Genomic DNA, 14172 nt, shown 5'->3' with positions numbered 1-14172 from the left:
CGTCGATTCACAGATTGAATCCGCGAATTCGTCAATGAAACTGATCGAAAGCAAACGTCTGGTTCCTGTGCGATCTTAGGTAATTTCGTGAATAGCGTTTTATATTTTATTTATCACGTACATCGTAAATTCTCCGGTCGGGGAAATCGAAACCGCCGGTTCCGCGCGCGGCTGCGAGCGATCGCGAAGGAAGGAATAACGCATTCTGTCAAAATTGATCTGAGTTTAATTACTGAAACATTCACGTATATAAATAGGGTACAAATATATGTGATTGATGCATGTTGATGCGTATGTGTGTGTTCTTCTCTCAGTGTCTACTGCAGTCCGCCTTAATAATATATACATTTGTAGACGGTTTTCGTTTAAACCGCAAGGGGCCACACACGTTTCGTTTCCGGATGGATTTTAATGCGGCGCGAGCGCGAAAACGTTCTTTCCCTCTTCGGCCAGCCGGCAGCTTCGTCGAGAGAAGCGCCGAATTTGTGGAAATGATTTCCCCGCTCGATTCAACGGACTTCGATAATGAAGCCGTCGGCCGGTCTCTCCTCGTGATCCTATTTCTACCCGTGCCGCGTTTCCATCCGAAGAATATTCAATTCCGAGAGTCTGACCCCCGCATGTAGCAAGCACCTTAACCAGAAATTTTAATTTACTCCACCCAATTCATGTTGTTTATGGATCATTACGTAACGTCTCTATCGCGAGAGGAATCGCTCGTCGTGTCGGATTAATACGTCGTCATAATATCCCCGGAGGAACGGTTATGCATACTTTATCGCCTATAAGTCGCTTAGTAATAAACTGAAGAAGTCGAAGCGGATACGATAACGTCTACTTGTGTGAGAAGCGAATCTTCCTCCGCCGAACACTCTTCCCAGCCGCTTTCACCGAATATCGTAGCTCCGTATTAAGTCTTTGATTGAAATTTACTCCGCGCAAAAAATATCCAGCACTAAATTCAGATCTGAGTCTTTCAGTGAAATTTTACAATGCACGTGACGTTCTATTTGTAATGGCGATTCAACTGAAACATTCACATCTGACTCTGAATTCAAATCTGAGTGTCTCATTTGAGACGAGTTTTCAGTAACGACTATTAATAGAAGCCCCGACGTTTCCAAAGGTCACTCGACGATTCAGATAGAATACATATAAAAGAATCTTATCCACTCCCAAAGGATGTGTCAGAAAATTCCTTACTATCTTCGAAGGAGCTGTACGAAGACAAAGAAAATTTTATGGTGACGAAGAAACGGTCCACGAAAGCAAAAGTTCTATGAGAGACTTTGTCAAAGTGGAAAACCGAGGCGGGAAGAGAGCGTTCGGCGGAATCTACTCGCAGCGAATATTCATTGATTGAGTGGAGCTGATAAACTGAGAAAAATATGATTGTCCTTAGAGGATTATATTAATATTCGGCCGCATACGCGTCGCCGTTGCACTACGTCGTGCCTTGAGTATACCTTAATACGTACTTCCGCACGGCTAAAATCCCGAGAGCGCCTCGAGCTTCAGGTATTAAACGCGCAGAAAGCAATCTACAGTCAGGTAGCCGAACGCTTCGGGTGTTCCTCCCATTCATTCACAAATTTCACTGAATAGAATGGTGGTGGTGGTGGTGGTACCTTCAGAAATGCCGAAAGGGCAGTTTCTTCGGCGGCTACTTCCAAGAGATCAATATCTCGATTAGTTTTTAAGCTAGACTTTTCTTCCTCTTTTTTTTGCTCGACCACCGCTGTCGTCGCTATACGACTAATTCCAACACCGTTAAATAACGAGCTACGTTACGATCGATATTCTACACCGTTAAGCGCGTTTTGGTGCAACGACTTTTTTACGGTCTGTGAAAAAATGTGTCCCTTTTATTCTACGATGAATTTATTGATCTGAAAAAGTACGAGCCGCTTCGAGAATCCGCTGGAATAGAAGAAAGTGTCTTCTCTCGTTCGTTTTTCTCTTTTTCATCCTCTTCCTTCTCCTCCTCTCTTTCGCCCCCTCCCTCACTCCCTCTCTTTATCCTTCTCTCCGTCTCTTGTCTATGCTTACATGCTTAATCGCTATCTTAACGCTACTTGTATCGTTAGAGACGTTAGTGAAGCGTGAACCTTTAAATACCGCTAGTCTTGATGCGGGTTACAAATCGATCTCCGAGGAACGAAAACAGCAACCAGGGGTCGCGTCCACCGTCTACGAGCTACCGGAAATTTCGCCTCGAGCGACGCGGCGAGTCAATACTCGCGCGCTCCATCCTGTTCTTTTTGCAACCCTATCAGAAGTAGCCGCTAGAGGATGAGACAGTTAGCTGTTTTCTAAGAATATTCTTAAATAAAGTCTACTCTCGTTGCATTCATGGTGGTCTTGGTCGCGAGTGAGCTTCGCGATTCATGTCCCGTATGCATGCGTGTACGCCTACGTGTGTGCGTGTGTGTGTGTGTGTGTGCCTACGTGGGTCTGTACGCGCGCGTGTATGTACGTGTGCGAAAAAGAGTCGCTCGCCAACTTTGCGATAAACACCCTCGAAGTCGGACGCGCGCGCGAGCCGAGAAATTTCAATCGCTCGGGCGCGCGTAAAGACAAACCGTGTCAACAGCGCGATCGCTATTTCAACAATATTTCCAAGCGCGATTTGCGCGCGCGCCAAGAATACATAGTCGCTGAACGCGCCCAGCCAAAGAGTGACTGTGCACGTCGGAGACCTCGCCACGTCTGATGTAATGTTTCATTAGCGCCAAACGTATGCAATATCGCGTTAGACTCGAGCTATTTCCCACCAGAGAGCCCCCTCCGTGATTGATATAATTGCGGCAATATTATTACAGATATTGATCCGCCACCACATACAGCACAAATGTTCGAAAGGCATCCCAGAGACGTTTCGGGGACATTCGAACATTCTGGGACGTCTCTACAGAATGTCTTTCGAACATTTGCGCTACATGGGACCGTAAGAGTCGGGACACGTCCTTTCGTGAGCTTTTTTACCCCTCGGTTAAAAATCAATTCGAGACACGTCGAGTCGCTATCGCAGTCGTTGTTGCGGCTATGTGTAGGTGTTTACTTTCGACATATGGTACAAGAGATCCTTGTGATCTTCCTCACGTCAGTCGGTAGTCTTTTGTGCGCGCATTAGTGCCTGTCCGTGTGTGCGTGTGCATATGTGCGCGCGTAAACTTATTTTCGAGACGATCTATTATTAATCTCCCCCGAATGACTCCGTCGGAAGCGTCGACCTATACCAACTAACCGTACTCCGAGAAACCGTGTGCGTCAGTGTTACCGATGTGGAGCCGGTACTCGCCCGGATACATTACACAACCGATCCCCGCGATCGTCGCCGATAGCGCGGAATACCGATCGCATTAGGTGCAATTCAATTGCGCGTCACAATGCCGCGATTGACCCGCCTTGCGAAGCGACGATTCTTTCTTCTTCCGTCTGCCCGCCTACGAGCCGGTTTCAAGCCGGTGGAGATATAATGAGAATGAAGATACAATAGGGATGAGAGAGCGAATGATTGTCGCTGCGTATGAATCTTTCGATAACTTACCGTATATGAGTGTGACTGTATGTGTGTGTATTTATTGCGCGTGGATTCATGTGTGGTACGCGTGAATGCGTGTGTGTATGCGTGTACATGTCTGCGAACTCTCGCACTCCTCGCTATCGTCTTCCTTATTTGCTTTCGCGATCGCGTTCCACGCGGGGGTGAATGTTTCCTCGCCCTTTAAGGCATCATCTTACGAGGCGTCAGCCACTTCTTCATGTAGTAACAGAAGATCGTGGAGATGTAGATGAGCACCAGCAGAGCGCACGTCACCCCGAGCGCCAGCACGGAGGTTTTCGTCGGGCACGGCTCCACGATGGTCACTGTTTTGTCTGGAAATAAGTCCCACGCTTATTTTGTCATAGACACTAACCTCGCCGCGGCGCCTCCCGAAGAGAATGAGGGACGCCTCTAAGTTGTTCTTTTGTTCCCCCCCTTTTTCCACCCTTCCGCCGCCTACCTACCTGCTTCGTTAAAGTCTATGCTGGCGTCGCTCTTGAGGAAGTCCGACTGCTTCTCGTCGCCGAAGTCCAACACCAGGATCTCCTGCGACAGAGTCATGTCCTCGGCCTTCTCCTCCGTCGAGTTCGCGAGGCTCCTCCTGCGCCTCTTGCCCCACGACTCCACGGATTCGCGGCCCCATTCGCAAACAGCCTGCAACGCGAGGGAGGCTCGTTGAGAAGGACGATCTAATCTGCGATCGTTCATCGATAAGCGAGATTGATCGATTAATGTTTTACCGGCTCGCACGGTCCCAGACAGTACTTCACGTTACACTGGAAAATCACGCCGTAAGATTCGGTGAACCTGAAAGCCTCGTACACGGACTGCAGAGCGTTACCGTCGGGCGTGAAACTGGGGAAGATGGAAGGATCGACGGGACACCTGAAAGCAGCGCGCCTTCGTATGCACATTCGTTCCGTGTACTCTATGCATACGCGGAAAACAATTTTTCTTTGGATTTAACCAAATTTCTTTAATTGAAACATATAATGAAAGAAATTGTTTCATCGAAAATATAATATTTCCTCGAAATAATGCTGTTCTATTTTTATCAAATATGGATTTGTTCTAATGAAACAGCATCTTCATTCAAACAAAATGATATTTGATATTAAATTATGTTTGTATTAAACGAGTCAAACGAACACGCGTACTAAATTCAAAGAAATCTTTCTCTTTGTGCGCGCCTCGGTCGACGAAAGATCGACCGGGAATCGCTGAGAAAAATGCGAGACTGACCCTTCGTCGTCGATAATCTGGAACGTGCTTTTTGAGTCCTTTGCCATGGCTACGCAGCTGCGAGCGAAAATGCCGTATGGGGCTACATACAGAATGTTAATGTCAGTTGTTTGCGAATTATTATTGAAAATTGGCGGCGTCGTTTCTCAACTTTGTATGTTTCTTCTTCGTTAACCCTCCTATTATTTGGATCTCCTCGGACCCGCTTGATACCATGATGATCATGCGTACACGCGTTCCCGCTTGTCATTTTTACGCGTTGTGGAATAATTTTCTAAATATAACGCGAAGAAGGAAGAACGAAGTGATTTCGTCCGTACGATTTTGAATTTCGCGTTCCGACTGTACGTCCGACGCTAAACGTGGGCTTTTAATTTTCAAGCTGGAATAAAGCTTGGGATCCGCATTTTACGTCAGATTAAAGAGAAAGATGGCGGAGAGAAAGGAAATGATCAAATATGCGATTCGCAAAATCTCGAACGGTACTTTGCGCCGCCTTTTCGTATTGTATGCCGAGTGGCTTAGGACCGCCGGTGATCCCTCATGGTATTAGAAGGGCTAAGAAAGACGAATTTACAAGAAACGAACTTACTGTCCTCCGGGATTTCGATTCTGAAGGTCAATTTGTCGCCGATGCGCACCGTCTCGACTTCGCGCGATCGGCTGTCGAGGATGCGGATCCTCGGCGGCGGCGCTTCCGGCGCGCTCGTGATGCTGATCATTTCCGGGTCTCTGATCGGCATCATACCGAAGGTGATATTCTTCGAGGACATGTCGTATGTACACTTAACTTTGTAGATTTTGTCGGCCTTTGTCATCACCACGGAATGGTGTTGCAGCACGACCGTGTTCGAGTAGATCCCAGTCTGAAAACCGTCACGCTGCCATGGTGAAAAGAAAGTTTGAACAGAGAATAAGTATTCAAAGAGAGAGAGAGAGAGAGAGAGAGACAGGCGCGTGTCGTAAGCTCGATTATCGATTCTCAAGTATAAAAAATTACCCGATTCCTCTATCCTTCTTTTGGAAATTTATCATGTTTTTTATGTCAATGTTAATATCATGTTTCGAAGTTTGTTATGTTTGTTATATTAATCACAGAGATTATGTTCCTCGTGATAAATTAAATATCGATCATTGATAGTCGAACAAACGTGGCGAGGCAATTAATGGTTAGGCGGAACAATATCGGGCACACCGACAAAGCGTTCGTGATTCAAGGTGGTGCTGAATTCTTTAGATTTAAATTCGACGGCTCCTAAGCGTGCGTGTAAGTGTGCTCTACGCTTCGAATCTTGAAAATAAGAGAAAAAAACCATGCCACCACCATCGTCGTGTGTTATAACTTACCACACTCTGGGTGTTGCAATCTTGCCCGCTCATCGTGAGATCCAGCCTGAATAGATCGCTGTTGATAACGTCGATATTGCACGTTTCCGAGCGTCCGAGGGCGTAGATACGCCCGTTGAATGGCTTATTAGTGCGAACCTGAACGGCGATTCGTGTATCTTTACAATCGACCGACACTGCAAAACCAACGATCGTCCGTTAAAAACAAAATTATCCGCCGTGTCTTTCACGCTGCGGGCGTCTACTCGGTGACCTTTTAAGTAGAAGTAACTTTAGAGTAGAAATATACTTAGCCTGAGTGAAAAACTGGTAGAACCAGTACAGGCTAGGTGGAATTTTCTAAGTGATATCAATCCCGTACCATCGTAACAAGTCCCGGTCTTGTCGCAGTTAATATCGTTTCTGGTGAGATTGTTGATCGTGGGGTCTTCGGTGGTCTCGAAAACGATGGGCAATGGATCCGCTATCGGGCCGGTACCCTCTGAAACGAACACATATGTGCCTTGGAGTCGCGCGTACACTTTTAATCCCTTGACATAAAATGACGAGTCTGACTCGTCATTCATTTCATGGGCCACTGTAGACTTTGACGAGTCTGACTCGTCAAGCGCTTTTTTCGGCGGACGCCGTGCAGTTTACAATTAGATTACATAGTTGCTTCACTCGTGCGTCGATTCTCGTTTGTTTATAACGTTCGAGATGGCCCAAGAACAAAGAAGCATTATATTGCAGAATATTGCAGAAGACATGCTATATAATTTGTCTCTTCCTAACTATCCAAAGCGTGGCAGATCGTCGCAAAATGAATGCCCGACTCGGCTACAGGCCAAACGTTGGGCACATTTGCCGGAACATATTCCCTCGACTGATAAAAAGAAATTACCTACAAAGAGATGCCGCGTGTGCGTAAAAAACAACATAAGAAGTGAAACAATGTGGCAGTGCAAAAAATGTTTAGTTCCTTTACACGTTCCAAAATGTTTCGAAATATTCCATACTGTACAAAACTATTAAATTATTATTTTTTAATCTTATTTAAATGTTCTTTGTTAACATCAATCTGATTAATAAAAATCCAAATTTCAAAATAAAATGTACTCTTTCTCAGCTTTCACGTAACTGTTCAGTTGAGCGAAATTAAATAGTATTTTTTGGTCGCATTAAGTTCCATTTAATTTGTATGTCAAGGGGTTAACGAAGCGATGGCCGAGTTCGCTTACTTTCGCAGAAGTTCTCAAAGTAGGTGCCGACGCGCTCCCCGTTGTCGATCAAGGGTCTCTCGGCGTTCAGGTACGTCGAGGGTCCGTCCGGGAGGGTCCAGTGGTCCAAGTGGAACAGGTGGCAGTTGTAAGCCGAGCCCTGAGGAGCGCCGCGGTAGAGGAAGGACCTGCAGAGGAACTCGTTCTCGATCTCGCAGGCCAATCGGCAGGCGGACTCGCTCTGAACCTGCAGCTCCTTGTCGGTGTAATAATGCAGGCCGGCGTACTGCGCCACTTTGTCGTCCGCCACGCCAATCCTGGGCATCTGGAAGATCCTCTGAGACTTGCAGGCCTCTTTACCTGCGTGAGGGGGATTTACGTGGCCGCGATTAACTTACTCGTCCTCTTAACGGGTCGTTCGATAAGCATGCAGGGATTTTTACGAAGGATTCAAGCCCGATACTCTCACGCTCATGGGTGAAACTTTCTTCGACAACGCATTGACTGTACTTTTTCCTTCGACGGTGGATCGTCGAAAAAAATGAAAAAAAACTGAATAAAAAAGATATACTAAAAAGAGCCGTTAACGACCAGTGTATGGCTATATTTTAGTGCAATATATAGTCCAGACCCGCCGAAAAAAAAAAAAATATATATATATATAAGTTGGACCTAACTATGAAGATATTGGCTTTGAGTTTTTCGTAAAAATTCCCACGAACTTATCAGACAGCCCGATGCAATCATCTTTCCTTGGCCCCGAAGCCGATTTGTTTTCAGTCTTCTTCCTTTTACCTTTCAGGCATAAATTCTCAAAATAATCCACCCCCTGCGCGTCCACGAATTGAACGTATTGCCCCGTTGTCCGGCGATCCGAGTCGCCCAGGTGGCACTGCAGCGTCACGTAATTGTACTCGACGGATCGGCAGGTGAAACGGTGCTCGTTCAAGCAGGCCGCGAGACAGGCCTCCTTTGTGGAGGTGTAAATGAGCGCGTTGTCCAAGCCGCGGATCATCTTATTCGGGATGCGCTCGAACGCCCACGGCCGCAAACAGACGTTCTCTAAAATAACGTATGACGCGTAATGACAGGCGCAATTTCTTCCGCCTCGTGCGCGCTCGGCGCGCATTCTTACGCGCTCGCGACACGATCCGTCACGTCTGGTCGGCGATGACTATGCATTTCTCATTTACAGCAGACATGTAGTCTGACAAGTGCCGCGCGAGACTTATTGTACGTTTCGCCGCTTGGACTGGATGATAAGACTCTGTTACAAAGCGTGTGATTAATAACCGGTTGCGACATACTTTCGCGGAAGGAACGAAGGTGCAGTTCTTCTATCTCGCTTTTTAAAGCAGCTGATCCGTAGAGTGGCAGATTTTCAGTCGCGATATTAAGGAACACCTGCGTAAATTTATGAGTGTTAACAGAATACTATTTTGCGCGCGAGTACTCGGATTATTTAAATCGTCTCCCCCGAGGAGAGGCGGTCGCGCGACGAGCTTCGCATCACGATTCGAGAGATCCGAATCGCCGCGCCGAACACGCCGGGAGAAATCACGAGCCGCCGGCATGTGACTTGGCACGCGTTTACGCCGCGCGATGACGCACGTAGACCCGTGCTTTTTGGCATACACACCCGGAATGTATTTCGGCCAGGCCCGTTCGCCGTTCCGATTTCTTTTGTTACGCCCTCGAAACCGGCGCTAAAGTCGCCGTCGACACACGAGAGCGGTGCCAACGAACCGACGCGTGACTCCTTCACGGATGAATCACTGCCGTGATCGCGCGAATTCCCGACCGCCACTGACAAGTCGCTCGTTCCGGGCGAATTATCGCCGGAACTAATGAATCGATTATTTTTCACGCGCTGCGCACGTTTCCCTCCGATTTCGGTACCCGCGAGTATCCGCGCTCGAAATCTAGCGAAGAAGCTAGCTAATCACTTCTGTAGATTCGAGAAAAATTCATTACATTTATACTTGCACAAAGCGATCATTGTAAGCCTTTCGTTTGAACTCTCTCAGGGGACAAAGCCCTAAAGCGATAATAAACGTACGTATCTATCTGTTTATCTGTTTTGCGACCTCGATAATATCGCATTATTGCCATCTGATTGCGAGCGACAGTGCTAAATTCAAGTACTTCTAAACGTTTCGGTAGACTTTCTATCGTGCATGCGTGATGATTGGTCCGAAATCCAAAACCAAATTTTGGCAAATCTGAGAAAAATGTGAAACTCGCAACTGGTCGGACGCATTCCGCACAGTTTTGCGGCATGTGACGAAACGTGGCGTGGAATGCTTGAAATATATGGTTCTCCAAGAATTTGAGACGTTGTCGGGGTCGACTCGAAACAACTCGAATTTCAAAAATAATTTCACATGTTCGCGAAGAAGCTGATTTATGAACTGCGAGTGGGCACAATTTTTCAAGGCGTTCACCATTTTCCAGCCGAACGTGTCCCACGAAGAATTCGAGTAAGCGCTTGACAGAAAAATATCTCCAAACAAAAAATACTCGGCGTGGATACTAATAACATATTTACCATACTTATATATATTTATATATATATATATATATAAAGAACAATTTGTTTCAAACGAGAAAAAAAAATATTTTTTTTAAACCGTAGTTTTTCATGAAAAAAGCGACGACGTTCTATATAAATGAAAGAAGCGACGTTCTACTTAAATGAAAGAATTGAAATTTGAATAAACATGTTGAATAAACATGTTGAATAAATATGTTGCTAGTATCTACCCAATATAAATATTCATTATCTCTTAGATATCTTTTCTCTTAATATGCATAAAATCAAAAAGTCACCGTTTCATGAGAAACAAGAGAAAAATGTGCAAGGCAAATGTTTACGGTCTGTTGACGAGAATTTTCATAGATAACGGTCTGCGTGACTAATTCGACGTGGTTTTAGACACAAATGACACTGAAGATAACGCTGCAAACTTCAACAAATAGCTCGATAACGTAAAGAAACAATACAGTTTTATCGGTGATTTTTCCATGCTTTCGATTATTTCACTATAAATATTGTTGTTTGCTGACAACGCATTTCCCCTTAAACCTAATCCGTAAACCGTTTCCGAAAATTCACTAGACGCTTTGTCGTTTGTAACGATATCTTTAACGTCAGTAAACGAAAGAGAAAGAACACAAAACAACTGGCACGTGTTTGATGGACGGAGAATCTAACGAATGACGCGACAGTTTTGAAGATACTTTGCGATAAAAGATAAAAAGTCCTATGGATCGTTGCTTCTCTCCAGAAAGCAATCCTTTATTTAAATCATAATAGAATAAACTGTCTACACCTAAATGGATATTCTTTCTGTGCTTGGTATCTGGAGATGAGCAGGTTTGCACTTAGACCCAAATGATATTCCTCGCCGCGAAAACGGCATTATTTGTTCTGACCCTTCCTTTAAAGTAGGGGAACTCTAGAAAACCTTAGAAACGGGTGCTATTTGCTACGAAAAAAGAAAACCTTCGGACGACACGTACGACATGCTACTATTTATTTCCCCCAACGTGCACAGTTTCAGCGCACTCGGATTAGGCGTTTATTTATTATTTAACATTATTATGCCGCGCGTGACCTCCACCTCTTCCATTTTATTTATTCCTATTCTCTGTATGCACGTGTCAGGGCAAAAAGTTATATTTAAAAAGGAACGGTTAAGTAAAGTTAAGTAAGGGAAATTTTTAGGGCGCTTTTGTAAAGAAACAATTATCCCAAAGCAGGTAAATAAAAAATTATCAATAGGACGAAAGTATAGCACGGTATAGAAAAAGATATCACCGAAAAACATCTGTCAGTAATGTCGTGCTAAATCGTCGCCCAAACTACCTCTCTGCAAGAGAGATGTTTCTTAAACAAAACCATTTTTTTTTCTCACGTAGAGCGTGACAAAAAGACGGTAGCAGCATGCTGTGCCGCATTTTAGCTTGACCGCCGTGTTACAGATGATACGAAACTAACTCTCTTTTCTACGTCACTGTTTTCCACCTTTAGCACCATTCTGCACAAATAAACGTGTTCTAAATCAATTTTGTCACGTGTTAAAGCGACTCTAACATTTTCTCAGGAAATTGTTAAAGCGACTGATTTTTCCCAGGGAACTGTTGTCGACTCTTTCCACAGAATGAAACGAACGACCAGCAGCTCGTTCGACTATCCTCATTCACAGATCGGTGTACCTTTCCACTCTTTCAACCCAAATATATCTCGCTACATCAGGATATTTATTTCAGATTTTGTTAAATACGGAACAAAAAATCATACGTTGTTTCAATAAATCAAATATTCTACCGATTCTATTCGACAGCATTTTTCTATATATAATTCAGAGAATTTGAAGTGCTTTTATTACAAAAACTGCGCGTATGTTGACCTTGCTTCCAATGATTTATGAGATAATTGTTAAAAGAATAAAATTGAAAAAAGGTGTTATTTTCTATTCACTGGGGATCGAAAGTATACATGCTGTCACGGTGACGGGGAATTAGAGTTCAAAGGGCTAATTTCGGAGAAAATGTATTATTGAGACGCCAGACGAGACGAACGTATCGACTATCTGCGCGCGTTAACAGCCCGTCCACCCGCACCCGCTCACCGGATCTGATCTGCAATTTCGTCATGTAGTACATATTGGCGGCCCTCTGAGGCTGCGCGGCCGGGTTCGTGGCGGCCGTTTCGTTTTGCAGCTGGCAGAGAGTGTCCTGCATCGGCGCCAAGGGATTCACGACGAACGAGAACGCGGCGGCCTGACACTCCGGCTCTTCCCTGCACCATCCTTGGCACTCGTACAACGACAGATTCCTCACGCTGTAATAGGTGGTGCCGCGGTAATCGTAGTCGGTGAGCTTCTCGAACGCGGTCCTGGCTGAAATGAGAAACTTAGCCGTTTACAGGACGCGCCGACGCACAATGGTGCTTAAGCATACGTTTCTCGGACAAAACCTCGCAACTTCTTTATTACACAAAGATACAGACGGAACCGATGATGGATTAAAACGAGAAAATATATATCAGTCAAAAATCCAGTATCGATATAAAAAAAAATACTCTTATTTATCGATAAATGAAAATAGAACTATGTCGTCAAAAATTATTAATTATTAATTACGATAGCAAAGAAGCGATTTCGTATTATTTTACCTACTCTCGCAAGTATCGATATGTATATTGATATAATTGCATTGGTATTATAAAATTCATATATTTAAAATTTCAAGCGAACGTTATACATTCGAAATTTTTCAGCGGCCTGATTGATGTCGATTTTAATAACATTTTCAACCGTGAAATATCGCTGTCCCATATATTTGCAATTTCTTATCACTCTCAATATTATAATATTGTGTAAATATATTCAATCTTCTAGATTCTAGATATGTTCAATCATCTTCTAGATACGCTCCTAAAAACTAAGGTTTTGTCCGCTTTGGCGCCACTGTACGACGTCTGCTCGTGCGTGCGAGCACGTGACCCACTTCGCTCTCCGCATACATAATGACGCGTCAACGACAAATGTCATATTAACGACGTATCGATGACGTCACCGATGTCATTAATACGTCATTAATACGCCATTTGTTGCGGTTCATGCGTCGTTGATACGTTATCGTGCTCGCTGGCTCGCTTCGACGTATCTCACGAGAATCCCGCCGAGCGCGATTTAGAAATGGAATCTTCCCTTGGAGTTGTGACAAAGGCTCTCGGCTAATTTCGACATAGGAACTTACCCAACGCGGCGTCACCGCTCGCTAGTAGCATTACGAATACCAGGCTCGCGCTTGCACACGCCACCCTCCTGATCGCGAACGAGCCCATCTGCAATGGAAAGTTTAGCTGCACAATCTTGATCGAACGTTCTTAAACATATATTCTTACGTTAAATATACATATAAATGTATTAACGCGTATGACTCGGTAATACTTATCCTGCGACATCCTATATAAAGAAAAAGGTTTTTTTGGACTTTAGTATACGTATTTGTTTGACTTGGGAATTGCTTGATAAACAATATAACTTGATATCAAATATCATTTTGTTCGAATGAAAATATTGTTTCATTATAGTAAAATGTTGCTCGATAGAAAAAGCAATATTATTTAGAGGGAATAATACTTGTGGTATTTTCAATAAGAAAAATTGATTTTATTATATATTAAATGTTCTTCCACTGAAACAGAGAAGTTTTTCAATATTTTCCTAACGTGGTGTTACTTCCTTCAAATAATTTCATTCCTCGTGACAACCATTGTGATATTTCGATGAAAGCACAGAAGAGATGTCATTTGTAAAGATATTTATCGTTTGAGACAAACTCTTGTTTGTTGAATCAAACATACAGTTTAATTAACTTAATACTTAATTACCCCCAACAGCCGTACTTAACAACATAATAATAAGCAGGTTCATTTGATAATAGCCCTATCAGTTTGATAACGCATACAGTCAACAAGACGAAAAGATGACGGAGATTGCACCTTGCAGAGCCGGCCGCCGCGGGGACGAACGAGTCGGTGGCTCTGGTAAGGCAAACACGCGGGCGAAATGATCCCGGCGGAAGAGCGATCGAGCGCGCATAAATACGGAATAATCCCGCCGCGTGGCCAGATGGAAAGCTCTCGATGGAGAAGTGGAGTTAATCGGCTATCCAGTTAATCAGGAAACACGGCTCATCAGCGGTGGCGGTGGCCGCCGTCGTGCATGATCGCCGTTCGCCAACGGGTCCGCGCGTAGAAGTCCGAGGACGATCTTGCCGGGATCATCCGATCGAGGAAACCGCGCTGCCGGGCGTATAATTCCG

General features: G+C 44.5%; 1 protein-coding gene across 1 annotated transcript in view; it reads right to left on the bottom strand.

Annotated features, from left to right (window-relative positions):
* Positions 1-262: 262 nt before the first annotated feature.
* LOC106750471 overlaps positions 263-14172 on the bottom strand; it is a 54989-nt gene continuing 41079 nt past the window's right edge. The window contains exons 2-12 of the mRNA XM_014630850.1: positions 13102-13189; positions 11970-12239; positions 8131-8397; positions 7357-7695; positions 6498-6617; positions 6137-6312; positions 5382-5670; positions 4790-4871; positions 4288-4432; positions 4012-4201; positions 263-3879 (exon numbers count right to left, since the gene is read on the bottom strand). Of these exons, the coding sequence (XP_014486336.1) occupies positions 3728-3879; positions 4012-4201; positions 4288-4432; positions 4790-4871; positions 5382-5670; positions 6137-6312; positions 6498-6617; positions 7357-7695; positions 8131-8397; positions 11970-12239; positions 13102-13189 (2118 nt within the window). The 3' untranslated portion in view covers positions 263-3727. The remainder of the gene's footprint in view (positions 3880-4011; positions 4202-4287; positions 4433-4789; positions 4872-5381; positions 5671-6136; positions 6313-6497; positions 6618-7356; positions 7696-8130; positions 8398-11969; positions 12240-13101; positions 13190-14172) is intronic.

This window comes from Dinoponera quadriceps, unplaced genomic scaffold (assembly GCF_001313825.1).
Source record: "Dinoponera quadriceps isolate SergipeBrazil2010 unplaced genomic scaffold, ASM131382v1 scaffold5784, whole genome shotgun sequence".
Classification (NCBI taxonomy): domain Eukaryota; kingdom Metazoa; phylum Arthropoda; class Insecta; order Hymenoptera; family Formicidae; genus Dinoponera; species Dinoponera quadriceps.
The sequence above is the reverse complement of the archived record's forward strand: the minus strand, read 5'-3'. Positions and strand labels throughout refer to the sequence as shown.